Source organism: Desarmillaria tabescens (genome assembly GCF_030435595.1).
Source record: "Desarmillaria tabescens strain CCBAS 213 chromosome Unknown EV420scaffold_2, whole genome shotgun sequence".
Taxonomy (NCBI): Eukaryota; Fungi; Basidiomycota; class Agaricomycetes; order Agaricales; family Physalacriaceae; genus Desarmillaria; species Desarmillaria tabescens.
Genome location: NW_026848301.1, coordinates 1,230,288 through 1,255,960, shown reverse-complemented (window position 1 = coordinate 1,255,960; position 25,673 = coordinate 1,230,288). Strand labels below are relative to the sequence as shown.

Here is a 25,673-nt window from a genome sequence, read left to right as displayed (position 1 = left end):
TGGACTATTCAACTTGACTCGGTCCGGGGTATCACGTGGTAAATCGTCCATGTCACCGTCCTCCACCTGGGAGAACGCCTGGAATGCTGCCCAGCCTCGCTTGAATGCGTTACGCCAGTCTCTGCACTTCTCGTCGCCGGAAAATGTACCTATATCACGCGTCGGGCAGCTCGATGCTGAGATCCTCGACCAGGAGCTCATTTCCCTTCTTCAAGAGCCGTTAAACAAGGCTCTGGTGCTGGCAAACGTGAATCTATTTCCTGGTTCCTGTTCACCCTGCACTAAACATTCCAAAGACCTCGCTTAAAGGACGTTTCGAACAAGAGCTTACTTTATTCATTCACTTGGCGCTGTACAAGCTGTCGATCTGGAATACCGGTGCCAGCTATGGCGCAAAGCTGCAGGATCTCCGTTACACTGTCGCACCTTCAGCATCTCGCGACCGTTCTCTTGCTCGTGCGCACCTGTTTTCTTATCCACCTCTCAACTTGTTGAATGATTCTACAGCCTCTGGTCTACCGAAACGAATATTAATAATTCATGGCGCCCTCACGGTACTTGTACCATATGTACATTCCCGATTTCGTGCCCATGCACTTTCTCGTGCTTGGCCAGATGCACCCACTTCTGACCTCCGCCGCAAAACATGGGATCTGTTGACTTCCTTCGAATCATCATACACACTACTCAGTCTCGCCAGCTTTGTGGCATTCCTCTGGGATGGCCGGTGTGTGTTTCATCCGTCCCAGTAACCCCAACTCATGGTTCATCAGCTTCCGTACCATCGCCGACCGATTAGTGAACATGCGATTAGTTCCGTCTCGCGCTCTACTCAGACGTGACGTCAGTTACGAATTCATGAATCGCCAGATGGTTTGGCATGCATTCACCGTATGTACAGTGACTCTACAAGGGCTGCTTGGCTTACCATCGCTCATAGGAATTTCTACTATTCCTTTTGCCTCTTATCAATGCTCGAAAAATACGCCGTCGAGTCAATCGCATCACGGCATCGATCGCATCAATACCATCTAAACTTCAATCGGTATTTGGCAAACGTTCGGATCCTTCAAGCACAGCACCGCGTATATCCCAAGCCCTTGGCAAGTATCATTCATTGCCCGAGGATCAATGCGCGATCTGTGCAGAAAATGCTTCATTCAATCTCAATATGGCCGATTCAGCAAACGCGTTTACTGCACTTGCAGTATCACAATCCAATTCTGAGGTCGCGTCACAAACCGAACCTCCTGCATACCCATTGTACACGCCATACATAACGTCGTGTGGGCATGTCTACTGCTACCACTGTGTAGCTGAACGGATGATGCGTACGGCTGATGATGCAGAGGACGAAGGTTGGGAGTGTCTGAGGTGTACAGAAGTTGTCCATAGTGCTGAGCGCTTCGCTGTGGAAGTCGATGAGGTTAGCGGAAGTGACTATGATTTTAGTAGCGACTTCGATATAGACACCACAGACCTCTCAGGTTCAATTGGATCTTACAGTGAATCCGGACTTTCCGACGATTACTGATTTTGTATCTAGAATTATTATTAAACCAAAGTTGAGAACTATGTCATATATGGGTGAGGTTAACGAGATGAAAATTATTCTTCAAAGGCCTTCTGCCAATGCCTTTTCTATCTCCTGCAGGATAATGGGGTCCGCTTTGGAAATGTACTGGGCTCGGAACAGTTCTGTACCATAAAGCGCCTCAGCCTCTCTCAGATGAGCTCCAACATACTCAGTAAGTTTGATGGTGCGAACCGGATCTCCCTCATAGACCTGTACGCATGATTAGAGAGTAGCCCCGAATTGATCTACCAACAGCTACGCTTACCAGTTTGCGCCGATCATGTTCAGGTGTATCAGTCGTGTCCTTGTAAAAATTATCCGACGAGGTATCATCAAATTCCCAATAACGATGTAACGGCTCAGCCGACCTATATTAAAAAAGATTTTGGGTAACGTCTCGCGCTGAGAGATGGAGACAGGTCATACGCTTGCTCCTTAGACTCTTTGAGGTCTAGAAATACTTCTGACCACAAGTTGAAAATTTCGGTTGGGAGTCTTTCCAAAACTTCGTGTTTTCCAGTTGAGACAAGGGCGGCAATCCCCATAGCGCACAGTTTACGATGTCTTGGTTCCGACATCGAATCAAACTAATCGAATCAGTACACATCTCGCTGACCAGCTAAAGAACATACTTTGTCCCACCACGCGTCCATTAGCCGTTCATACAACTTCGCTTCTGTCATTCCAAGGACCGGCGCGGTCGCAGTCATCAACTGCAAGAACATTTGACGGTCCGCCATGACGATTCGCGACAAGACGTATATATGCTCAGCCAAGATATAAGTGACGATCTTAACAAGACGGATTTAGTGTACGGTCAACTGACTTAAAGAAGCGTTTTACCTCTCCGTCAAGGAGTATTTTCATGAGATAGGCGAACAGGCCGGACACATGTAAAGCTTCGCCCCACAAGGAAGAAGGCGTTATTGGCACGATCAAATTGAGCGCTGTTAGCATGTCCCTTCGATTGACGGTGATATTGACATTTTCGAATCCCTGATGGAAAGCTTTGAACAGGTCAACAGCACAGACCTACAAGCTGTCTTCAATGGATTCCGCATGGTCACCAGGCATCGGACTAACCTGAAGAATCTGTGCTCCCTCTAGAAGCATATATGACTCGATTATGTCAACAGTTTTACCAAGAAGATCCAAGTTCGTCGCCAGTAATTTTATAGCGTCAGGGACCAATTCTATTAATGCCGGGGCTCCATTGACGCTCTGCACTGTCAACGTATTGTGCAATGCAGCCTTCCATAGGGCGAGCCCATCCTCATCGAGATTGATCTACAAGGATAACAGTGAAAAGGTCGATGTGCGGAGATATGCACTCACAGCTTCTTTGAGACTTTCTCGCACCAAAGGTACGACGATGTGTCCTAAAGAGGTCGAGTCTCCTTTCAAGGCCTAAACTTCCAGTGGGCATCGTAAGGCAGAGTTGTAGAAAACATACTTACTTTGATCAAATTCGTGACACTAGTAAGGAGAGATCCTTTGAGGGACCAGTCAGTACCCGCGCTATCCCCTTGTAAGGATTATAAACATAAGCATAGGGAGCCATTCATGAAGCAAGGACTTACAGAGTTTGGGAAGGGGATCAGTGATTGTTGCTACAAAGGGCGTTATCTGAGAGCAATAATAAAGCTCATGCTCTGCCTCTCTTAGAGAATGAAACGTACCCTGCTTCCTGCCTGGTCGATTACGACATTGAGTGTATTTCCAACACGAGTTTTTCCCGCAAGGGTGTCTGCCTCTCCCATCAATTTGACGAGTTCCGTGATAGTAGTTGGGATATATGGTGCGAAGATATTGACGTCGAATTCGAGGGTCTGAAAATCATCAGCAATGTATATCTGAGACTGATGTTTACCGACTCACGTCAACACACTCCCTCACTGCAGTCGCGGCGGTGAATCGCACAACCGCATCCGTGCCGGAACCCCGGTCACTTAAAAGGTGCGCTAGAATGTCCCACAGAACGGGAACATTAGGCGACACGCAGGCCTGAGACACCCATTGCCCTATCATCCAGGCTATACGCCTCTTGATGATAACAAAACTTTTGGGATGTCAATACTAAAGATGAAGATAATGAAATAAAAACGGACTTGGGATCGGAACTACGAGCTTCAACCACCAAACTCTCTGCGGCCCATTGTTCAAAAGGAATGTACGCTTTCAGCTTCAAAGCGCAGCGACCGATTGCACAATAGAGAGCTTCCTTCTGCACTATGACCTGCATATCGCTGCTGGTTTGGCCTAAAGGAAAGGTCAGTCGTACAAGTTTGTGACTTGCGTCAGATTGACTCACTTGCAACAACCTGCTTGAATGCTGTTTCAAGCAATGGCATCACGTAGTCCGCAAACTGGTTGGACAAGTGCATCAAAATTCTTTCACTACAAGGCTGTGTGGACTACTCAGCCAACACAATGTAGAAGATGTTCGCCAACATACTCGTATCTCGAATTCCCATTGTTCGTTTTCTTTCTCGTCAATGTTGACCCACTCCTCAGGATCTGCCATCCAGCTTTCGAGGTCCTTCAGATTGAGGGGCAAAAAGCGACTGACTATTATTGTCACCGCATTTTCAACGAACTCTTTTGGCAAAGCTATTATATCCGATCAGCCTACGGAAAGAAATACGAATGCCAGATCCTGAATACCGTTTTTATTCGAGGAACCATCTCTTTTCTTCGGAGCCCATTGCGCCAGGTTCTCGTTAAAGAGCACCATGCCTTGTACAAGAATTCGAACAGGATACACGGCAGTGGGCGAATCTATAGGCTTCACATTTACGTCAATTTCATCGGAATTTTTGGGATACGCACCTTCAATAAGGCCAGGTTCGCCACTTGTTGCTTGAACAACCAATGACCAATAGAACATAATAAGGTCGCTACACATCGGAAGTTCGACAAAACGTGCGTGGGATAGCTGAGAGAGGCGACGGAAGAATTTGCCAATGTGGCGAATATGAGTAGTCAACGTTTCAACGAACTTGAAAGATTGATGAGTATTCACTGAACCCGAGGTGACAATCTTGTATCGCAGATCCAACAAAACTTGCAATTGAGCGGCGGAGCTCTGGAAGAATTGATGGAACTATAGAAATATTGTTATGAAAGTGTTCATGAGAATACATAGCTGATTTACCCATGCTTCCTTTTTTCTGAACTGTTCTTTGCCCGTGTGATCACTTCTTTGCCACAGCCAACCAGCAATCTTACTGATGCACTTGTATACCCGATGCCCAATTAAGATATCATTATACGATCGAGGCGAGTTGATAGTTTCTAAGTTGAGAGCAGTGAAATTGGCAGATATAGACGAATAGTAGCCGTAGAGGGTGACATGTAGTTGATCGACAAGCTATACTCGTTTGAATGGAATGCGCCATTGACAATATGCATGGGCTCACCTCTGACATTGTCCTAACACCAGTTAGCATTTTGTGTGCTGCGAACTCTCCCAATATGAGGTTTAGAAGGTGAAGGCTCCTTTGCAGCATTAGAGTGTCCTTCAAATCCTCTGATGGAGAACTATAGCGACGCTGAAGACTTGAATCTATAATCGCCATGAGTTCTATCACAAGGTTTGGCCTAGGAACAGTCAGCGTGGAAATGCTAGTGGTACCTTGATACATACCAGGACACGGGATAGTCTAATCGTGCCAACTTGGAGGCAATAACATTGTTGAACTTTGCGATCTATTGGTTATGAGTAAGGCAATAGCAGAGACAGAGTGACCACGCCATACTGTTTCGTCCTCTTCATCTAAGAATGTTAAGCAACGATTGCGAATTCTTTGGCGATGCTGGTCATTTTGGACCCTAAAATATAATGAGTGCACGTAAAGGTTAATTAGCTTTGCTGCTAACTTTCGAGACCTCCATGACTTGAGAGCTTCGTTCTTGAATTGTATTATGGCTTGCTTTCGAACTGGGAGCGGGAGCGTTTTCTGGGAAGCGATATCATGTAAGGCATCGAAAGCACCGTAAAAGCCCATCATCTGCTTTAAGCGCTTATCTGATTCCCGCAATAACGTCGGATCTTGGGATGTCGCACCGACTAGGACCTCATATAGCTCTGCTGGGGAAACTTCTGGCACAGTTACCGCGGACGCCACAGGCCTGTTGGGCGCGGTATCCATGGTTTGAGTATCGAGCTGATGATGGGGAAAGTTCTATTGCTTTTCAAGGCTACTTGGAGAGAAGATACGGTTTTTCAAAAGATTCCGGTAATTGGGACAATGGATCTGGTGAAGGATGCAAGACAAGACAGTGTAGAAATCGAAAGAGGAGCTCGGTAAATACGCACAAATAACGCGTCGCGCTTAAGGTATCTTATGTAAGATTTCAAACTCTTTTGTCCTCCCTCAGCAGGTACGGCACTGCTCCAGTACGTCTCCACTCACGTCCGCAAGTATTCCATAGGCTTGTTCGACTTTCAAAACTAGCAATGCCGCCATTGGTAGATGAGGATGTCGTGGAGGATTCGGAGCCGGAGAGGGAGGCCCTCAGACAGAAAAGGAGGCTGGAGCGGAAGAAGAGAAAAGAGGCCAAAGAACTGCATGTTCAGACGGTGGCATCTGTCATTGAACTGTCCGATGATGACCAGAGCGATGTACCTCCTGCATCTGCATCGATTGGTAGCGTCATTGAAATATCTGGTGAGCAAAACCAACATTTCTCCTACTGACCAGAATACCCATCGCTTCGCAGACGACAGCGTATCAGCCGTTTCATCTCATTCTGTGCTTGTTTACACCTCGCTCGCTCAGAACAGTAGAAACTCTGCCAAAGAGGTCTCTGAAGTGGCACCAGTCCGCGCGTCCCCCTTCAAGCCACCATTGCTCAAGAAGAAATATACACTCCCTATTCTGAATGATTCGGCGATATTCAACGACTCTCTCGCGAATGAAGATGGTGATGAACCGGGTTTAAATTTGGCTCGGTTTGCTTTCACAGCGCCGCCGATGCGAAAGGCGTCATCATCAACCGTTACCTCACGCGCCGACAGTGTGGAACCAATCTTAAAACCCGCAGCCACCAAGAAGTCGCTTCGTGCGGATCGATTTGCTGGGGACTTTACCGACGCGCAGCTCGGAAGTCTTTTGAAATGTGTTTGCTGTAACATATCTTGGACCACCAGGAAGAGTGCGGCCCAAAAGATGAAGCATGTTCAATCATGTGCTAAGAAAAACCATTTCACCGACTCTGCCGTCCGTGAACGTATCCGTCAGGCACTGGAGAGCACAGATCTAGAAGATGTCCCTACCAAGGGTAAAGGTAAAGCGAAGGGACAAGACCCTTCCGTACCAGAAACATATTTCCATGACATTGTTCATGATGCAGGACCCAGGAAGCGTACTAAACGTGTTGATGTTCCGGGTACCGTGAAAACCCTTGTCGATACTCGCGACGCTATCCTTCAGAAAGCGGAGGCTATCATCGGGCAGAGTGCCTCATCCAAGGTTCATCTTTTGTTGTCCGAGGAGAATGACCGTGAAATCATGGCCACGCAGCACTTCGGCCGTAGCGCCTTTGCGGAGCGTATGGCCTCTGATGATTTACCTATGCAGCATGACCCATTGCACCCGGGCAGTGATGCAGAGCCGTATCCGGCCACACAAGCTTTTGGACCATCCAAGTTTGGTGTAGAGCCTGCCACTCCCACCCCACCGTCACCATCAATTGACGAGGCATTTCCCGCTACACAACCATTTGCTCCTTCCAAACTCGGATCACTACCGATAATGTCTTCGGGATCATCTTCTTCCTCATCATCTCGCTCAAGTCATTCCCCTATTGTGCGTATTCTCCATTGAATGCCCCAAAGCAGGGCTGATAACACACAGGCACCGTCACTTTCACTCACTCCGTCCAGCTCAAACGCACCATCTCCCAAGTCTCCCTTAGATACAGCTAATCGTCTTCTTCCACTAGATGACGAGTTGCCTCTAGAAGAAGGCTACCATTCTGATCTCAGCGACGCATGTCTACATTTCTACCCCGATCTAGATAATCGCATCGAAAATTCTAGCCCATCAACAACGCAGTCAACACCTGTTCTATCCGCTAAAGGAAGAAATAAGAAAGTGACATCGACAACGTTAGAGAAGAAATCTTCCGCAAAAGATCGAGGCAAAGGCAAGGGCAAAGAAGTTAAGAAGCGCTGGAAAGAGGATGATTTTAATGCCAGCTGGGAAAAAGAGCTCAAAGAGAACATAATGAGTGATACGGAACTCTATCAACGTATCTTGCGATATGAGGCAAGTGCAACCATGATGAGCAGTTTCAGCTTTTCAAGAGCCAACTAACGTTGGGATGCCAGCCAATTGAATTCTGCGTTTTTGAGAGACTCGCGGGCGCCGAAGACGACAGACCAGCGAATGGCGTCTTTACCTTGAAACTACGACGTTTCCTCGACGATCAGGTAAGATTATCCGTCAAACGACTCAATGACAATGACTTAAAATGATCGTGGTAGGCTATCCACTTCTATAATAGTGCAACCCCTCGAGGCAGACGCGGAAAACGTTGAGTTCCCGTGATTCTACAATGTATAGTACTTAATCATTATATCTAAATTAACCTGTTGAAGGTGGACCAATATGTGCGATGGTAATATCAATCTACAGTGCAAACTTGGCAAGATTTGCGACCTCTATCACGCCGCCCACCAGGTGCAGACTACCGGCGACCAGAACGCTTACGCTGTTAGTGGACTGTGAGGTAACATTCCGCACTAGGTCCACTGCGTGCTCGACAGAGGGCAGTACGTGGATGGATTCCTGGGGATACGAAGGCACTATGTCATGCCAAGCAGCTGCAAGTTGGTGCTGAGTCTTTAGCTCAGCTAAGTCAGCCTCTGGTATCGAGACGGCAGTTAAATCTAAACGCCATCTTTGAGACAACCCGTCGTATAAATTGTGCATCATACTTACCTCCTTTGAAGCACCCGTCCGCGTAGGTCACGTTGGTACAGAAAATGACTTGGTCAAAGTACCGCTCGGGAGTCTCCGGACTTCGATGAAGCTGAAGTTGCACCGATAGTTTTGCGTACATGGCCGACAGGAAAGAAGAACCGGATCGGCCGCTTGTGCAATTAAACACAAGTATACGTTTTGGTCGTGCGCTAAAATCATCGTCAGGACAGTACCAAAGGAGACGTAGGAATGGACAGAGACCTGGAGGACTTCTCTGGCAGACCGACACCTGGACTGACGTGCCACTGCATACAACAATCAAGACTCTCAAGGGTATGTGCCCCATCCAAGAACCAGGTCAAATTGTGTGCTGAGGGATCGGATACTGTTTGGCACCTTCCTGGCCAATTCGTCTTCTCGAGACTCTCCGTGACGTAGTCGTTCAACGTCACGTCAGTCTGCAGGAATGTTTGTGCTAGGTAAACCGCAAGATTGGCGTTCTGTATTTGATGAACACCCGCGAGACCTAGTTTGGCGTCACGCAGACCCGGAAGCAAAGAGGTAATAGTAAAGCTGGAGGCCTTGAGCTCTTTGGCGCGTTCGCGCAATACCTCCATGCCTTCTTGGGGCTGCTCCATAGTGAAAGCGGGGACGCCTTCCTTGAAAATGCCTCCCTTTTGCCATGCGATTTCCTTCAGGGTTTTTCCAAGTACTGTGACATGGTCAATGCCGAGTGCTGTAATCCCAGTGACCACGGGCTTAGGAACGATATTTGTACTGTCGTAAGTACCTCCTACACCAACTTCGAGAACTGTCGCATCTACTTTCATGTCCAAAAAAGCATGGAAAGCAAGCAAAGTTAGATATCGGAAGTATCCTGGTTTTGCTGGAGTGCTCTCGTATTGCCTCTGCGATAAGGTCAGATTGCATACTCTGAAGTGGTAGATATGATGAAGCACCGTATTATTCTTCTCCAACTTCTCCCATATTTCGAAGAAGTATTTTGCAAATTGCTCCTCAGATATAGGCTCTCCGTTGACGCGAATACGCTCACGTACAGCGACCAGGTGGGGGGATGTATAGAGGCCTGATACTGTTCAGTAATGTGGATCGACATAGCAAAGAGGTACTCACCAATTTTCCATCCCGGCTTTGCATCCTGGAGAATACTGCTAGTAAAAGCGCTGGTAGAACCTTTTCCTTTTGTTCCAGTGATATGAATCACATTGAGGGCATTGAGATCGTCCGGCTGTCGCCAGAATCATTTAAAAGCAGGACATCGAGCGTCGCTCGCGAGCACGTACGCTATATCCGATGCGTTCCAGATACTCGAGCATTTCGGGGATGGCAAAAGCACTCGAACGGCCTCCAGATGCACGCACTGCTTCCAATACGACAGCATTGGATTGCAGAGAATTGAGGCATTCGATAGCCTCCTTGTAGGAGCGGGTCGACATTAAACGTGAACGAAAACGAAAATAACGATAAGATAAGGATACAGAACGAAAGAGGGAAGGAAAAGAATGACCAGTGCCTAGCATGGATTGCAGTTGATTGCGGTACGGCAGCAGGACTTACGGTCCGGATTAGGCACCCTTCGCGAAAAACTGTCATTATGAAGTACGTCGCCCTACTCAGCGGCGGCAAGGACAGCTGTTTCAATCTGCTACACTGTGCAAAAAATGGCCATGAACTGGTCGCAGCCGCATCTCTTGGTCCTAAGCCCGGAAAAGGTCCTCCTTTACCACCCCAATACGCCTTTCGACTCACTCCTCATCTATAGAGGAACTCGACTCATATCTGTACCAGACAGTGGGGCAGGATGCCATTGAGCTCGTTGCACGCGCTCTGGACGTACCGTTGTACCGCAGGGTTATCCGCGGAAGTGCCGTGGAACAGGGAGCTGAGTATGGCGGCCGCAGTTCGAGAGGTGGTGTGGACGGCGATGAAACCGAGGATCTGTACGAGTTACTGGCTTCCGTCAAGGTGCGTTATCGAGCCGTTGATTCGTATATATACTTACCACCGTATCAGTCCCATCATCCCGATATAAGAGGCGTATCGGTAGGCGCAATTCTATCTAATTATCAGAGGGTAAGGGTAGAACATGTGTATGTCTCTTTCATGTTTGCACGGATGTATGCACTAATTTGCCTGTAGATGCCGTCGCCTGTCTCTTATCGCGCTCTGTTATCTATGGCAAAGACCCCAAGACGAACTTTTATCGGAGATGATTAACGCGAAGATGAATGCCGTTCTGATTAAGGTTGCTGGTATTGGACTTGCCAAGGAACACCTAGGGAAATCGCTGAGCGAGATGAAGCCTCTACTATTCAAGCTTGTCAGTACCGATGTTTGATTTCGCCTTCAAACCTTTCTTACACATCCCCAGAACGAAAAATACGGATCTCACATATGCGGTGAGGGGGGCGAATATGAGAGTTTGACATTGGACTGCCCCCTTTTCAAGAGCCGCATCTCGCTGTTAGTATTTCTTCCCTTATGTTTTCATCTGCTGATGTGCCTTTCGTAGATTGGAAACTGAAGTTGTCATACATTCGGACAATGATTTTGCAACCGTCGCGTATCTAAGAGTAAAAAATGCTATCCTCCTGCCAAAGGATCCGACAATGCTGGATGTACTGGTACCTCCACTATTGATAAGCCCTGTCTACGACGACATCTTGCACACTATCACGTCCAAAGAATTATCATCGTCACGTTTGATATCCTCTGGTGAACCAATAGTTTACAAGGCACATTGCGAACTTGGCATTTTGTCCACGCGAAAGGGTCCTTGGATAACCGTGAGCAATGTACAAAGCCAGAATCAGGACAATACGACTATCGAGGAAGAGGTTACAGAATGTTTCAACCTGCTTCGAGGTAGTAGTCCTCACATACATTTCGTACTACCCGATTCTAACTTTGTGTGATCGTAGACCAACTTGCACGACATTCTTTGCAATTACATCAGTGTACAAATATTAACATTTTCGTTTCATCCATCGACCTTTTTGCTCGAATTAATGGGGTGTACGCGACATTTTTCGGCACCAGCCCGCCGGCTAGAGCATGCGTCGCTGTAGACCTTCCTCATCCCAGACGCGTCAAGATAGACTGTATTGCCTTCGCGGACAAGTCTTTAGTAGACCGACAAGCTTTACATGTCCAAAGTCTTAGCTATTGGGCACCCGCAAATATAGGTCCATATTCCCAGGCTATCATTGTACGTGTCTTCTTGGTCGGTCTGCATTTTTCGTTAATGTACTATCTTAGTCTGATGAAAGGGTGTTCATATCAGGGCAGATTGGACTCATTCCCTCAAGTCTATCCATGCCTTCCCCGCCTTCTTTAGCCCTGGAGACTCTGCTTTCCATGCAACATGCTGATCGTATCGTTACTGCTCTCAAAGAAAATTCTAACTGGGTGGGACATTGCCAAGCAACCATCTTTTGGCTAGCTGACGCCAACTACCTTGATTTGGTTGCAATTGCTCATGAACTGTACGAAAAAGTGAGTTGATTCTATCACTCTACTACCGTAATTCACGCCATCACAGCGCATAGGCTCCGAAAGTCCTACGATATACGCGGCGATCAAGTCTATCCCGAAAGATGCCCTCGTGGAGAAGCAGGTCCTATTTCACACCGGTCGATGCTTGGTGCGCGATGAGTATGATGATGAAATGGTTTACGAGAATCAAACACCGAAGTTCATTACTGGTATCTCTACGTCGTGACTTCTTTGAATTCAGGCGTTAATTTACCTCCGTAGGTGGCGTGAACTTTACCACAGGTGACTCGGTTTACTGGGAAATCTCTCGGTTCAAAGACAGCCATTCGTCCTGTGTCGTGATCGGTGTCCGCGGAAGAGGTTCGTTGCGCCTCATTTCTGTCATTTCACTCATACAGAAGTAAAAATATCAGCGAATGAAGCCGTGGCCGAGGCACTGAAAAACGAGTCTTCCTTGGCCTTCTGTTGGTCCCGTATTCTCTCAATACGCTTGTTCTATGTCCATTCACGGGACACTCCCGGTAAGTGCTCATGTTCCTCGCATTACCACAATTTAATAGTTCTTGCCATCAGCGGATTCATTGCTGCAGGGCCTTTTTGGGTCAATAGGGTTGCCCCCAGTGACGAGCATCCCATGTCGATTCCTATCATCTAGACGAAGAGATGATTGCGATTTCGTACTTTGTTTACTTACCGCATAGACAAGTCAAGAAGGTCACGCCACATTAGGCGATCGCTCAACTGTATAGCAAATTGATCAGTACTTCTAATTTATTCAATAATGGAAACCTGAATTCCAAGGCGGGGCCCCACAAAGCTAGTAAGTAACCAATACGATTTTACAATCCAAGCGCGTCATGTCCGAGAATCCACGAAGTTTATAAAAGATCACGCATCATCTTATTAAATAGAGCACTAACAGTTAAAGCAAGACTCCTTATTAGTATTGCATACACTACATCGTTCGACGAGATATGTTAACAGTAGTAGTGCGTACATAACAGGTAAAAGCATTTATCCAAAGGAACTGAGTCTACACCAGTTTATAGATTTCCGTAGCTTAAAGATTTACGCAGCTGTAGTCGATTGAAGCAACTTCATCTCACCGAGTCTCCGCCTCATGGCCTTCTCCGTAGGCGTCGGAGGCACCATCCGAGCAATCATCGCGCTGGGAAGTAGCCACAATCAGCGTACACGTAAGGCCAAATAACCGGAGAGACAAACCCAGCTAATGTACACAGTCCCCCAAAACGAAGCACCCAAGCTACCCCGTTCTTTCCGTAAAAGACGGTGTCGTTATCAGCACCCTTGTCCACAACTCGAAATATGAAGCTCGAGACCAATGAGATCTAAGAGGACCATAAAATTCTGCTCGTCGTTTAAGGTGGATCACCTCGGACATACCACAAATTGCGGCATCACGATAGCCAAGTTGTGAATACCTAGAATTGTCCCTCCCGCAACTTGAGTTTCAGACGGAACTTCATCCTCATCCGTTTCATATTCATCCAGTGAGCGAGTGCGAAGTAAAGGCTGGCGCTCGGAGACGGTCCTTCGCGGAGGTGTTGATAGAGTGCGAGTATGTGACCTGATGGGAGCTGGCGGCGAAGCCATGTCTTTCAACAACTGAAGGAGATGTTGTTTTAGTGACCACGGCAAGTTTACAAGAATTGCCTACCTCCATTATGATGGCGAACGGTGCCCACATTGCCACGGCCCAAGATACACCTACGAGGGCGACGAATATGGATGCCTGTACAGAAGATGAAGTCGGTGATTGACCGGAAGAGTGCGCGAATCACCTGTATAACATCCGTAACAAAAAATGTTGAAAATGTCAGAAGACTGAACCATAACATTGCGCCCGTCCAGATGTTCCGGAGTAAGAAGGGCATTACAGGTAGACGTAGAGGTCTGCCTTTCCGTGCGGCTTCTGCTCGCCATTCATAAACTGTATTTCGAATGCGGGTAAGTTCAGCATCTTCGTCAACATCCTCTTTGTGCGCCATCAGTCTGCGATCTCTGCTAGCCAAGTTGGGAAGAACGGTGCCTGCAGTGACAGACACTGAATGGCGATGAGCGATTCTATCGTCACTGAGGCAAACCAGCGAACGCACCAATGCTATACAGAAGCATTGCTAACTCGCCGCGCCGTGCCGCAACGTCACGGTCAGGTTCTTTGCCAATCTCATGAGCCATGATCTGCCCGATGTATGTGGTACTGTAAAAAAAACTAAGATTTGAAGCAGATCCTGACGAAATAGTAAACGTACGAATAAAAGAGGAATGGGAACCATCCCATGAATGCAAAGAGCTGGACATAACACACGCGCCGTACAGCTTTAGGGAGCTTGATGATTGCCGTATATATGTTGTCGACTATTTCACGGAATTTGCTAGCAGAGCATGAGCGAGGAAACGTCTTCAGTAGCCTTTGACTGACCTGGATGGTTTGTTATTGGCAGCACGTTCTTGCTCTTCGTGACAATAGCATGTAATGAAAACAGTGATGACGAGAATAATATTACACAATATGCAGAACTTGCGGAACTGGCTGCCCCCGAATATCTGCAGGAAGGGCAGCTTGGCTAAAGGGAAGAATCCAAATCCGAATCCAACAATGTTGCCGGCATGAGTCATACGACCGTGCCAGGCATTGCCGGCATTGAGTTGGGAGGCGGGCGCGACATCCAAGAGAAGGTTCCGCAGAGATGCTTGAAGCGCGTTGAGGGCAAAGTCTAATAGATAGAACGATGTTACTGCGAAACCGATGGCCACGTTCTTGACCTAGTGTCGCTGGATGTCAACGGACCTTAGACAAGCTGAAGAGATGTATGCATACCTGTATATTGCGCTGCTCATCCCAATCTCCGGCACCGACTCCAAAAAGATCGACAAAGAACGCAGCGATGGCTTCACAGTAGGCGAGGACCAGTGTAGTCACGACCAGGACGACCGTCGACGATATAATCCAAAAGCGCCGACGATACTTGGACGTCGACGAGTCTGAGATAGCGCCTAGAACGGAATATATGATTAATAATGTGGATGGAGCTTGGGCCGGCAGCAAATACCAATGACTGGTTGGGCGATGAGGCCGCTGATGGGTCCTGCCAGCCAGACAAGCGACGTCAACTGCTCAGAGATGCCCAATCCTAGCAAAAACGGTGTTCCATATCTACGATACGATATCTGTCAGTCCTGCGGTTACCACGTTGCACCGACACATACCCAAGCTCGACGGTCCAGGCAATTTGGGCACCCAGCATGGCGACACTGAGCGTCATGAGGTCCCATGTGGAGAGCCGTTTCCTCGCTGTCGTTGCTATCTCCACCCGCTTGGTCAATTCTGCCTCCTCACGCTGGATCCTGGGGTCATCCCTCGCTGGATCCGGCGAAGGGTCGTTGTGACGCCGGGAGGGCCAGGCCATCTGTGTTGTCGGGTCCTCAGCGTCAGCCATGGCATGATGCATTGAAGAGAACTGGAGAAATGTAGGAGATGTCAAGGATGGTCCGGAGCAACCTTTGAGCTGGCTTGCATGCCTTTCAGTACAAACGTTCCGAGGTCACCTTGCATCATTCGCACCATTTCCACATAAGCCACGTAAGACCCATTGGTCATATTCTTGCCATATCCGGCGGTGCTTCACGCTCACATGCACCCTTCCTCGTCGATTCGCGACGTCCAAGCACCGAATGGCGCCATTCTGCAGCAGAAGAGATTGGCATACACGATGCCAAGTCCATTGACTGAAAAAATACTGCACTTGGTGGGCTTCTTGTCCCCCCTTAACCCGACATTGTTTTTCTTCGAGAACGCATTCTTCGAGGTCACGAGTATTGCTTTACATTGAATGGAGGTGTATGTGTCTCATTATAGTAGTGATGCTAGATTGTCTATGTACAGATAATAAGCAAATAAGCTTAAGAGGGCCCAGAAGAAGGATGGTAGAGTTCATACAGAATATTGTAACAATACATAGGCCACGTATTGCAAGAAGGAGTCCATTTGGCGATGAAAAACAACACAGCAAGGTAGAGCAAGAGGGAATGACAATAATAAATCATACATATCTGGTAGTACAGGGTGGTCAATATACATCGCTTGTCAGCACCAATGCCGTCTATGAGCGAAAAGAGGATGTGGACAGGCCTCTCCTGTGACTCGTAAGCGAGTCAATACCATACAGAGGCTTGACTAAAGGGTGGAAACCCATTCTCCGTCCAGCTATTGGAGTGCTGTTATCTTCAGGAGGAAGGGGTGGCTCCGGAAACTGAGCGTATTGGCTCGGAGGCCCGGTATAATTCTCAGGCTCCTCAAAGAGGTTATCGCTGACCGAGGCTAGGGGACGGGTAGAGTTGGATATCGACGATGATCGCGAAAGCAATGGCCGGGGAAATATCGAGGGACGGGAAGATGTAGGATTGGTGCCAGCCCGTATTCGGTTCTCCGGCTGTGTGGAGTTTGATAGGGATGGAGGTTTGGATAGTAATTGAGACGCAGACATGGACGGTCGCAATCGTCTTGGTGTTGTAGACCCACTTGGAGGGAGATTGGTGGAAACATCATCCTCGTGTAACGAGGGACATGCAGCACCTGCTGATGAAGATCCGTTCTGTGATCTGTTATCTGTTGAGGATGTTCCTTGGCTTCCACTCCGATTTCTTTTCATGTATTTCTCCATTGCGTCGGCATCCCGTTCCCGTACTCGTGTGGCGAACGGTGATAGGGCTGACATGGTGCCATTGGTGTGCTGCGGGGTGTGGTAGGGCGTACTTGAGCCGCCAGACGGTTGTGAGGGCGACGAAGAAGCGGACAACGACGATTGGCTAAGTGGAGCCGGAGTTAACCCGTTGCTTTCCAACTCTCCGCTGTCCGACGTGACCGTCGTCCTGCTGGTCCCAGATCCACTGCGCATTCTCGATGTGGCTGAGCGGATATTTTGGGAAGAGTTCGAGATCGAAGGCCCAGCTCCACCCCACTCGTTCCTGTTCTGCGCAAATATAGCACGTCGCGACTTTTTGTTATTTTCAAACTGGAGTCTGACGGTGTCTTGGAGTGTCTCCAGAGTACTGTATCTGTAAAGAGACAATAAGTTTACCGCCAAGATGTGACGAGCATCAACTTACGAGTATGCATAGTCAGACGCGGTGAACCCGTCATTGTTGCGAACGGTGTATGAGCACCCTCTTTCTATCAATAGTTGCACGACCTGGAAGTCTACTTGAATGATAACAAAGACGGAGACGGGAATCGAGGACTAACAGGAATATGGCCCCATGCACTAGCCCTAAACGGGATATTAATATAAAATCATTTGGAAAAGGATTGAATGGCGTACGAATGCAGTGGTGCATTTCCCTTGTTATCCGGCAGGTCAACATCGGCATTGAGATCGCATAACATCTAGATACAAAAGGTAAGCTGAGACACAGCAGAAGCAGCGACCTATGCACCCTAACGAGTTCCTCATTTCCTCTCAGAGCAGCTATATGAAGTGCCGTCTTGCCTTGGCTATTTGACCAGTCCAGGACTTGGGGGTAGCGATCATAGTAGAGTCGTGCCATCCGTAAAGTGGCCTGGAGGGTGTCACCGCTTGGCATGGAATGGTACGACGTGGCGGAAGGGGGCTTTTGGTCCTGCCAGCAACATGAGAATCGTATTGTTTTCCGAGTCCTGGAGTATGTATCAGTAGGTAAACATTGCTCGCAACGTAAGCCACGCACTCGACTGAACTCGTAATCATCGTGACCCTCGGACAGTAGAAATTCAAAGGTTTCCTCATGGCCCAGCACTGCTGCCCAGGCCAGCGACGTATACCGACGTGGTCCTGGGTCGATGTTGCGCATGTCGGTCCGTTCAATGAGTCTTTTCACCAGAAAAAGGTTGTTCTCTATAGAAAGACAAAGGTGAGTGTACATACGAGCGGTAGTAAGAGAACATACCCTTTACTGCACGGCGCAAACGGGCGGCGGCATCCTTTTCAGCCATGGGAAGTGGTGAAGAAGAGAACCGGATTCGCAGCTGACGAGCACAATTAAAAGAGTGGGTGACCTAATTTGAAAGTGACGACCACGAAAGCTGTGCCGAACGATCCCCAGCCGGAATAATCACGGGGAGGTCTTTGGTGCCTTGTATTTCAAATCAATTACAGATTATTCGTGTTCCCGATTTCGGACTTTTCCATCCTCGGGCGGCACTACGACTTGGCTGCTCCCACCGTCAAGATCACTCTTCTTCCTCTTTTTTCCAATATGCCGAAGGTTGTTTCGCGTTCTGCTGTTTCATCTTCAACAGATGGTATTATGTTTCTTGCTTAGTGTGAAATCCGGAAATAACATATATACCGCCTTGTAGCACAGCCAACAGCCTCATCCGCGGCTAGCCTACGCGTCTACTGTGCGTTGATGACTGAATATATTTCCCTCAGGCGATGCAGTGATTGATTCTTTGTATGATAGATTGCATCTGCGGCGAGTTCATCGTATGTTACGCTTAAATTACCTGCTATTAATATTTATGTTCTCACCGTTTTCTTGTAGCTTGTCATCGACAAATCCCTAACAGCTCTTCCCAAGCGTAAGACTGACGGCGCCATCGTCGTTCGCTCTCAGGACAGTGACGATGCCAAGGCTCGGGTTTTCAAGCTAAATGCAAATCTTGGCGACCCACTTCTAATTGAAAGGTATGTACTCCGAAGGTCAACGCATGCTTGCTGTTCACTTTTTTTCATTAGACAAGGCGGTCATGAACGGCAATATCGCATTCCTCTGCCCTCGGTGTACCTTGCCCGTCGCATACCAGTCGACGCCGCCCCCAGCAAAATCGGGTCCCTTCATTTACCTCTTGCCGGGAGCTCTGACCCAGTTGCAAGGCCAAATCCCCTCCGACGCTTTTGATGGAGATTATGGGAATGCATAGGGTAGTATTTCGGTACATGTAAAACTGTATTGGCTACTTTTCTTAGTGTACATTAAAGCTGTATTCATCCATCCACATGCCGTGCAGCTTCGAAACCAATCAGACCTTTACCTGGGGAAAGATGCATCATGAGCAACAGAACAGAATACGATAGGACAGCAAAGATGGGGTGATAGAAGGCTCAGTTACCGTTGTAAAAATAATCATGAAGCAAGGAACAGTCTTATGCTCCATGCGTTCATCCAGTGTGAATATGATTGTAATCATAGCCCGTGTGAAAGAGAAAAGTAACTCACCATAGTAACATGTCGGTTGCTTCGTAGTAGATCGAGAACGCAATGGTCGACTTCTGAGGGAGCAAAAAAAAAAGTTCGCACTTAAAAGGCCCTTCCCATGTTTGCGGTTGTTATCCCATCAAAGCAACACGTGTTCTTCCCGGCCCTCTCCTCCGTCCCCAATACACTGGACTGGTATAATCAGTACCTCTTCTCACACATTTCTGAGTTCCTCCTTTTTCCGGTACACTCATAGCTATCCTCCTGCCATATGTCGCAGCTGTAACACGATAATACATACGTGTTGTCCATCCACATCGTGATGGTGACTCTGGGTTTCACGAGTAGCACAATAGACAAGTACTGCGGATGTATCACCTCAGCGATCTTAACATTGACAACCGGGTCACTATCTGCTATGACGGAACGACGATCTGATCATCATATTCTTAAGCTCTAGAGCGATCCACTGGTTGTTCTTTTGACAGAATGTGTTTCGGCATTTTTACTTGTTCAACAGTTCATTTTAGTTTTTGGATCTCCAATACTTATCTCGGCGGATAGCCTCAGCTTCAGCCATTACCTTGGCATGATTCTTCTTGACTTCGTCCTACTATACGTCAGAGTAGCCCTTTGTTCAAATAACTAGGGGCAGACCAAAGTCTCCTCCAAGTTATCTAGCTTTTTTCTATTACCTCTCGGCGAGCCTCAAGATATCCTGTATTTCCAATTGAGCAAGAAGCAATCTGAAGATGATTTGAGGCCTCACCGAGCTCTTTTTTGATGTCAACTGTTCCGAAGGTCGATTAAATCGGACATCAGAAGAAAGTGGGTGCCAGTAACGGAAGTGTACCACATACACATCAAGTTCGTAAGTTCCTTCCTGTGTTGTTCTAGCTCAACTGGCGTCACTCGCCTGAACCAAACTAGGGAGAAAATTTGATGATCAGAATGATAATCAGCACGAATGATCCACAGCTACTACTTGCCTTCTCCACTACAGAACCCTATAATACTAAGCGCGCCTACTGTTGGCACGAAAAGCTTATGGTTGAACGTTGAACATCGGCCACAACGACATGGTATGACTGAATCAGATTGTAACTGAGATGACTCGATCTTACTACTTCACGTGTGTGGCGTGCCAAACCTCAGCGCATCAATGCATCAGCGCTTCAGCGCCACCCCAAGACGTGTATTGACTGATACGAACATCTATGTAGTTCAATCAATAGGACAATTATTATGATTATAACGAGAGTGTTGAAAACTCGAGAGCGTGCAAATCGCAGTTTGGTTTTAGACTTTACATCCGTCAATTCAATAATTGTTGCCGTGTCAAATCACTGCGCTAAGTATCCTATTGCCTTCTAATGCACGATGTCAAGTAGGAGTCCCACCATATTTATTCGGGTGTCATCGTCGTAGGACAGGAAAAACGGAGGGATCTGTGTTTTCTTGTGGCGATCGTCGAAATCTCAGAAATCTTAATTCAAGTCCGCCGAGGCACTCTGGTTTTGTAGACTTGGATGTATACGTAGTAACAGATCGTCTTGAAGGGGAGTTGTAAGTCTATCTCAGATGACATAGAACCTATATAAGCAGGAGTAAGCTTAGGAGGTGAGATGATTATCGCTGAACATTGCTAACCGTATATGCGTATATCGCTTTTGCAACCCCGGGTGAAAAACTATGCGTTTTCAAATGTCGAACATGTGCGTACTTACGAGGTGCCATCGCAGGATAGATTACCTGATGTCTCGGTAGATTAACGCGATTTAGAGACTCCGCAATTAGCGGCCTGCAACCGCACTAGCAGGAATGCAGTAACTCCAGTCCAATCGGTGCCGGAAATAACCAGTCATGTATTATATTCTGGTTAGGCACACGCTAACGGCGCGTCAAGGGTGACGCCACTAAAACCCGAAGTTGCCTGCTGGCTCCTGGAGACGAGGTCTACAAAACGGGAACAGTAAAAAATCACGGCAGAGGATAAGGTGGAAGAAGAAGAGGTCTTTCGTAAAATTTTGCTCGCGCAAAGGACAACGGTTGCATAGAGCGGCGGTAAGAGGGTACAGATGAAGCTGAGACGGCACCGAGGTTAGTCATTTTGGAGTCAGTTCGATGGAAAGGACGCGTCGTACCGTCACACGACAGGCATATGCCACGGCCTTGATCGTAGATGACGTTCAATAGAGAAATTCATAATACTTTGAAGGACTTACAGCGAAGCATTTCCCGACTGTCCTCGGAGTTTCTACTTTTGCCCATACTGCCCTGTAGTACGACGCTGGAACGTGGGCAGATGGATGTCCGCAAGTGTCATGATATGGTTTCGGATCATAAACGCAATAAGTACCGGCGACATAAGCTGGCACGGACAAATCCTGCCTTTGCGAACGTTATCAGTCGCGTCACATCCCAGATGTAGGTCGAAACATATAAGTAAGACAGTAACCAAGAGGTAAGTAGCGATGCCAAGAAGGGAAGCAAGGCGCGAAAGTAGTCGAACACGATAAATTAACATTCCTGGACGTAAATAGGGTAGTGATACGCAAATAGCAAGACGACGACAGCGGGACCTAGGAATACACACAAATTCATACTACAGAAGACGTCAGCTAGGGCTACAAAAAGGGATGAGTTGAGAGATTTCATACCGGATTATATATGTACGAGTGTCCATCCATAGAAGAAAGAAAAGAAAAGAACAGAAACGAAACGAATGATCAAAAGCGAGTGGGAACCCCCATACGCTCTGCCAACGTCCGATCGCTAGAGCCGGTGCGTCTGCTGCTACTACCGCCTCTGTGATGACCATGACCATGGCCTCCCGAGCTTCCCCCTGTCGGCTGGTTGACATGCACGCTCTTTCTTGACCTGTTGCCGTCGCGGTCGTCCCTATCCCGCCGGTCATCGTCAACGTCCATCTTGCTGCCACTGCGATGATGACCGCTCCGTCCACGGCTCTCCTCGCGCCGCCTGGGCTCTGATACACGCGGCTTCTTGTGCGTGTGTGCGCGCGGACCTGTCGGAGGCTGTTTCGATTGTGTTGGCGACGCCGTCCCATTACGGTGGTAAGCATTATTCGCATTAGCGGAATTCCGTGGCGAGTGGTGCTGGGGCTTGAGGGCGTCGTAGGTTTTATCTAGTTCTGTGCTACAGTACTAAGGATCAGGCTCGAATCCTAATGACAGACATAAAAGACATACGAGAGCGAGAGGACGACTTTGTGTGATTCTATGCGCATCGTGAGTGGAGTAGACTGCGAGCCACAGCAACGTACCACCGAGTGCATCTTCGAGTTTTCGTACCACCCGTCTGAGACTGTGCACCTCCTCTTTGAGACGGCCCGTCTCGCCTTGTTTGAGGATATCATACAGCTCGTCATTCTCCTCCTGAAGGCCCTTGACTCTCTGGGTCAGAGCGGAGGTTACACTGCTGGATCCCGACCCCGCCTCTGGTTGGATGTGGGGCAGCAGCAGCGCCATCAGCTGAGGCGGTATAGTCGCTGTGGTCGCATCCGTGTGCTCCGTCGTCGCGGCAGATGACGAAGACGAGGAAACATAAGCTCGCAAACGGGTTATTTCATCCTAGATCGACGAACACGAGGTTATTCGTGCGCAGCGACGTGAAGCTCGATACTCACAGAGAGTTGGGCGACTTGCACGTTCCGTTCTCGAAGAGCGGTTTCGAGCTCGAGCTCGCGAGGAGATGGTAGGTCCATGCGGATCGAGTAGGTGCAGCTGGCCGCCGGGACCTTCGACTTCCCCTAATGGCGGGCGTTGAACGTGCCGGCCTGCCGCGGCACAACACCGAAATTTCTTCATCCCAACTTGTCGTCTCCAGCGTTCGCGCATCTACGAAGGAAACGATATAAATACCGTCGACAAGCTGGAACGCTTGTAATCCCCTTCGAGTAATCAGAAAAAAGGGTACTTCATGTCAAGATGTCGGATGGGTTGCGCATTGACTCCGCCGACCCTCTGTACCTGGTTATCGACAAGTTGAATGTCAGTGCTTCTTATCTTGTTGCTTCTTACAACAGTTTCAAGCTTCTAGTGTGCTGACCAGGAACTACTGCAGCTGATACTCATAAAATCATCGCCTCTGGCGTGCTTCTGTATGCGGTCCTGAGCGAAAAAATCTTTGTGCTGGACTTGTCGTCTGCGGGGACATTGATAACTCTTGACTGGGTATCCAACGGCGTCTACTTCACTTCTTCCTCGACTGCACCTGTGGCTGTTCTACCTGTAACACTGCCAGCCAAAACTGAAAACAGCGCCTTTTGCAAGCATTCATTACTTCAAAGAAGACCATGCGCATATCCAAATATCTTCGCTTGTTAACAGCACCTAATACAATTCCGCCTTCTAGACTTGTTGTTCGGGTCTTAGCCTCGCCGCTGAATGTGAACTTTACCATTCCTTGGCTTCTTGTGTCTGTATATTAGAAAAATCCACTGATTACGGTCGTCGCCCAGAACTATATCTGGGAACCTTCTACGCTGTCGATGTATCCAAGGTCGATAGAGGACATAGAATAAAGCCGCGCATCACTTAATTATATCTTCGTCGGCTTTCCACGAGCGGGCTCTGAAACATCCACTAAACGAACGGGGGGAAGAGTACTCAAGCCTGTCAAGGAACCCTATCATACGTTCGCGGGAGCATAAGCGCATTTGAATGTGGACCTCAGCTGGTGAGTCGGAAGCGAAAAGAGGGCACAATGTTAGCCTGACCCCCGTCCGAGCGTATGAGTAAGGTCAGCGCTATTTCACCGCGGAGAATCGGTCTCGGACGGGAAACTACTATATGTTTGGCGACTTGGTTACGGGCCGTTAGATTGTCTTGGATCCACAATTGAAATCATTAGGCATGCCTACCTCTCGGGATGCATTGAATTGTTGGACGTAAGCGTATATATACCGTGGACATCAACAAAAATAGTAGCCAGAGGTTACTTGCTACACCCGTTGATTTATTGTTCCACAATCAGTACTACTGGCTTGTTTCAGCGGTCTTTTTGATGTACACGAGTAAATTATCGCGGAAGTATCCCTTGGTTCAGTCGTTTCACGGGTTCCGGGCAACTTTTTGGCATTTCTAAAAACTTCAGCGACTCAAGTTACTCCGAAGTCCATATGCTGAGTTCCAGGAATACAAATACCCCGCCTCCACAAAGATTTACCTGTAGTCCTCGAGCAGTTTGCCTAGAACCTTCAGAGTCCCTTCTTTATCGATCTGCCCGTGTTTAAACCTCTTCCCCCGCCACCCGCCTGGGCGCGGGCCTAGACCATTCGCCCCCGCCTTCACCCTAAGCCGCTGCACCTACCTAGGTGCGCCACCCGCCACGGTCTGGGCCATTCAACCAGCCTTCTGCCAGTAAGTAATGGCGTGTACGTTTCTCCTCGAGATAAAGAAAGAAAGAACAGCGCCACAACCCCTGCAACTGTCCAGACTCAAAAAATCCTCCCCCTACGATAAAATAAGCCCTCCGGCAACTACGATCCCCCAATACGCCGCGTGCCACCTCCTGAACCTGACCTGAGCCCCGAGCCCCGAGTTTGGGCCGACATCCCGACGACGAAGTCCCGGGCCGTATTCCGAATTGAGCTCCTGCGACGGATTGGCTGACGTCGGCGTCGCGAATCCACCGATCGCGAGGAATATCAAATGGGGATGGTAAAGGGTGAATGTGATTGGCCTGGGATGGAATAGAGTGCGAGAGAAGACGTTGGATTGGACGACACAGGAACGAAAACTCGCCCCGATAAGCCCGCAATGAAAGAAGTTCACTGAGATCCTACGCTAGTACTTACTTGTACGAACGCGATTAATTGGGCTGTTGGCCTCATCACACAGCGTCTATGGTAACGCGTAGCCTGGGATCGGAGGCGCTGCATCAGGCAAAGAATGGTGTCAGAAAAAAAATTCTCATTCTCTGTGGTATGCATGGAATAGAGATTTACGCTGGATATATGGATGATCACCGGGATTTTGATACATCATCATCATCAGGATTTCTTGTCTAGAACACCGGGTGATGACTATTGCGTAGGAATGCGAGGTTTCCGGTACCGCAAGATGTATCATCAAGGGAGCTTTTCCACTAGCGAAATCTGACAGGTGCTTGTAAACTAAGCTTTTTTGCCGTAAGAGAAAACAGCGACCGGGAGCCACAAGGCGGCGCAGTTGTAGATGGTGCATCCGAGAGTTTGAAAAACGGATTGTTGACAAATATTCATGCCAGAGCTGCGGTAGTGAAAAAAAGAAAAAAAAAGAAGACCCGATGGAGTCGTAATTGCGAGGCTAATCGACGGCAAGCTATTAAGAATGAAGATCTACAGGCCACGACCCACACAGGGAGAAAGACGAAGAAGACAGCAGAGACAATGAGGAAGAGCAGGTGTAAAAAAAATAGGTGGGCTGTATTGAATGAGAGTAGCAGTTACT

General features: G+C 48.1%; 9 protein-coding genes across 9 annotated transcripts; 4 read left to right on the top strand and 5 right to left on the bottom strand.

Annotated features, from left to right (window-relative positions):
* Nucleotides 1–44: 44 nt before the first annotated feature.
* Nucleotides 45–1,573, top strand: EV420DRAFT_1503256 (peroxisomal biogenesis factor 2). Its single transcript, XM_060471166.1, has 5 exons — nt 45–247; nt 297–456; nt 508–727; nt 774–891; nt 941–1,573. The coding sequence occupies exons 1-5, from the start codon at nt 50–52 to the stop codon at nt 1,532–1,534; spliced, it is 1,290 nt and encodes a 429-aa protein (XP_060338453.1). The 5' UTR covers nt 45–49; the 3' UTR covers nt 1,535–1,573.
* EV420DRAFT_1503253 (armadillo-type protein) lies at nt 1,574–5,888 on the bottom strand. The gene is made up of 21 exons (XM_060471165.1): nt 5,456–5,888; nt 5,335–5,407; nt 5,223–5,284; nt 4,996–5,176; nt 4,731–4,946; nt 4,406–4,679; nt 4,241–4,354; nt 4,032–4,186; nt 3,888–3,981; nt 3,685–3,835; nt 3,455–3,635; nt 3,256–3,405; nt 3,157–3,202; nt 3,034–3,101; nt 2,912–2,983; nt 2,660–2,863; nt 2,420–2,608; nt 2,209–2,367; nt 2,003–2,163; nt 1,842–1,944; nt 1,574–1,786 (listed from the first exon to the last, which is right to left on the bottom strand). Exons 1-21 carry the CDS (start codon nt 5,725–5,727, stop codon nt 1,616–1,618), a joined length of 3,096 nt encoding a protein of 1,031 aa, XP_060338452.1. The 5' UTR covers nt 5,728–5,888; the 3' UTR covers nt 1,574–1,615.
* A 17-nt stretch (nt 5,889–5,905) lies between these two features.
* Nucleotides 5,906–8,166, top strand: EV420DRAFT_450704 (uncharacterized protein). Its single transcript, XM_060482179.1, has 5 exons — nt 5,906–6,246; nt 6,299–7,386; nt 7,435–7,848; nt 7,911–8,012; nt 8,067–8,166. The coding sequence occupies exons 1-5, from the start codon at nt 6,036–6,038 to the stop codon at nt 8,118–8,120; spliced, it is 1,869 nt and encodes a 622-aa protein (XP_060338451.1). The 5' UTR covers nt 5,906–6,035; the 3' UTR covers nt 8,121–8,166.
* A 45-nt stretch (nt 8,167–8,211) lies between these two features.
* On the bottom strand, nt 8,212–9,962 carry EV420DRAFT_1635431 (Mur ligase; the record flags this gene model as incomplete). The annotated part of the gene is made up of 6 exons (XM_060476444.1): nt 8,212–8,471; nt 8,524–8,714; nt 8,767–9,413; nt 9,465–9,592; nt 9,640–9,754; nt 9,810–9,962. The coding sequence occupies 6 exons, from the start codon at nt 9,960–9,962 to the stop codon at nt 8,212–8,214; spliced, it is 1,494 nt and encodes a 497-aa protein (XP_060338450.1).
* Nucleotides 9,963–10,099: 137 nt separating this feature from the next.
* Nucleotides 10,100–12,916, top strand: EV420DRAFT_1503220 (uncharacterized protein). Its single transcript, XM_060471164.1, has 12 exons — nt 10,100–10,238; nt 10,289–10,491; nt 10,540–10,616; nt 10,666–10,846; nt 10,898–10,989; nt 11,039–11,391; nt 11,448–11,734; nt 11,785–12,021; nt 12,068–12,230; nt 12,283–12,381; nt 12,435–12,542; nt 12,595–12,916. The coding sequence occupies exons 1-12, from the start codon at nt 10,121–10,123 to the stop codon at nt 12,720–12,722; spliced, it is 2,046 nt and encodes a 681-aa protein (XP_060338449.1). The 5' UTR covers nt 10,100–10,120; the 3' UTR covers nt 12,723–12,916.
* A 173-nt stretch (nt 12,917–13,089) lies between these two features.
* Nucleotides 13,090–15,452, bottom strand: EV420DRAFT_1260032 (uncharacterized protein; the record flags this gene model as incomplete). The annotated part of the gene is made up of 11 exons (XM_060466986.1): nt 13,090–13,189; nt 13,246–13,370; nt 13,426–13,647; nt 13,700–13,774; nt 13,824–14,086; nt 14,139–14,242; nt 14,295–14,417; nt 14,465–14,808; nt 14,864–15,039; nt 15,096–15,199; nt 15,253–15,452. The coding sequence occupies 11 exons, from the start codon at nt 15,450–15,452 to the stop codon at nt 13,090–13,092; spliced, it is 1,836 nt and encodes a 611-aa protein (XP_060338448.1).
* Nucleotides 15,453–16,145: 693 nt separating this feature from the next.
* EV420DRAFT_1616853 (ankyrin repeat-containing domain protein) lies at nt 16,146–18,013 on the bottom strand (the record flags this gene model as incomplete). The annotated part of the gene is made up of 7 exons (XM_060475172.1): nt 16,146–17,100; nt 17,152–17,234; nt 17,288–17,312; nt 17,364–17,428; nt 17,479–17,661; nt 17,749–17,915; nt 17,968–18,013. 7 exons carry the CDS (start codon nt 18,011–18,013, stop codon nt 16,146–16,148), a joined length of 1,524 nt encoding a protein of 507 aa, XP_060338447.1.
* A 179-nt stretch (nt 18,014–18,192) lies between these two features.
* On the top strand, nt 18,193–19,291 carry EV420DRAFT_1503199 (uncharacterized protein). The gene is made up of 6 exons (XM_060471163.1): nt 18,193–18,322; nt 18,380–18,414; nt 18,565–18,707; nt 18,759–18,801; nt 18,827–19,171; nt 19,240–19,291. Exons 1-5 carry the CDS (start codon nt 18,277–18,279, stop codon nt 18,941–18,943), a joined length of 384 nt encoding a protein of 127 aa, XP_060338446.1. The 5' UTR covers nt 18,193–18,276; the 3' UTR covers nt 18,944–19,171; nt 19,240–19,291.
* A 2,525-nt stretch (nt 19,292–21,816) lies between these two features.
* Nucleotides 21,817–23,189, bottom strand: EV420DRAFT_450360 (uncharacterized protein). Its single transcript, XM_060482178.1, has 4 exons — nt 22,868–23,189; nt 22,505–22,811; nt 22,431–22,458; nt 21,817–22,377 (listed from the first exon to the last, which is right to left on the bottom strand). Exons 1-4 carry the CDS (start codon nt 22,943–22,945, stop codon nt 21,948–21,950), a joined length of 843 nt encoding a protein of 280 aa, XP_060338445.1. The 5' UTR covers nt 22,946–23,189; the 3' UTR covers nt 21,817–21,947.
* Between the last annotated feature and the right edge of the window lie 2,484 nt (nt 23,190–25,673).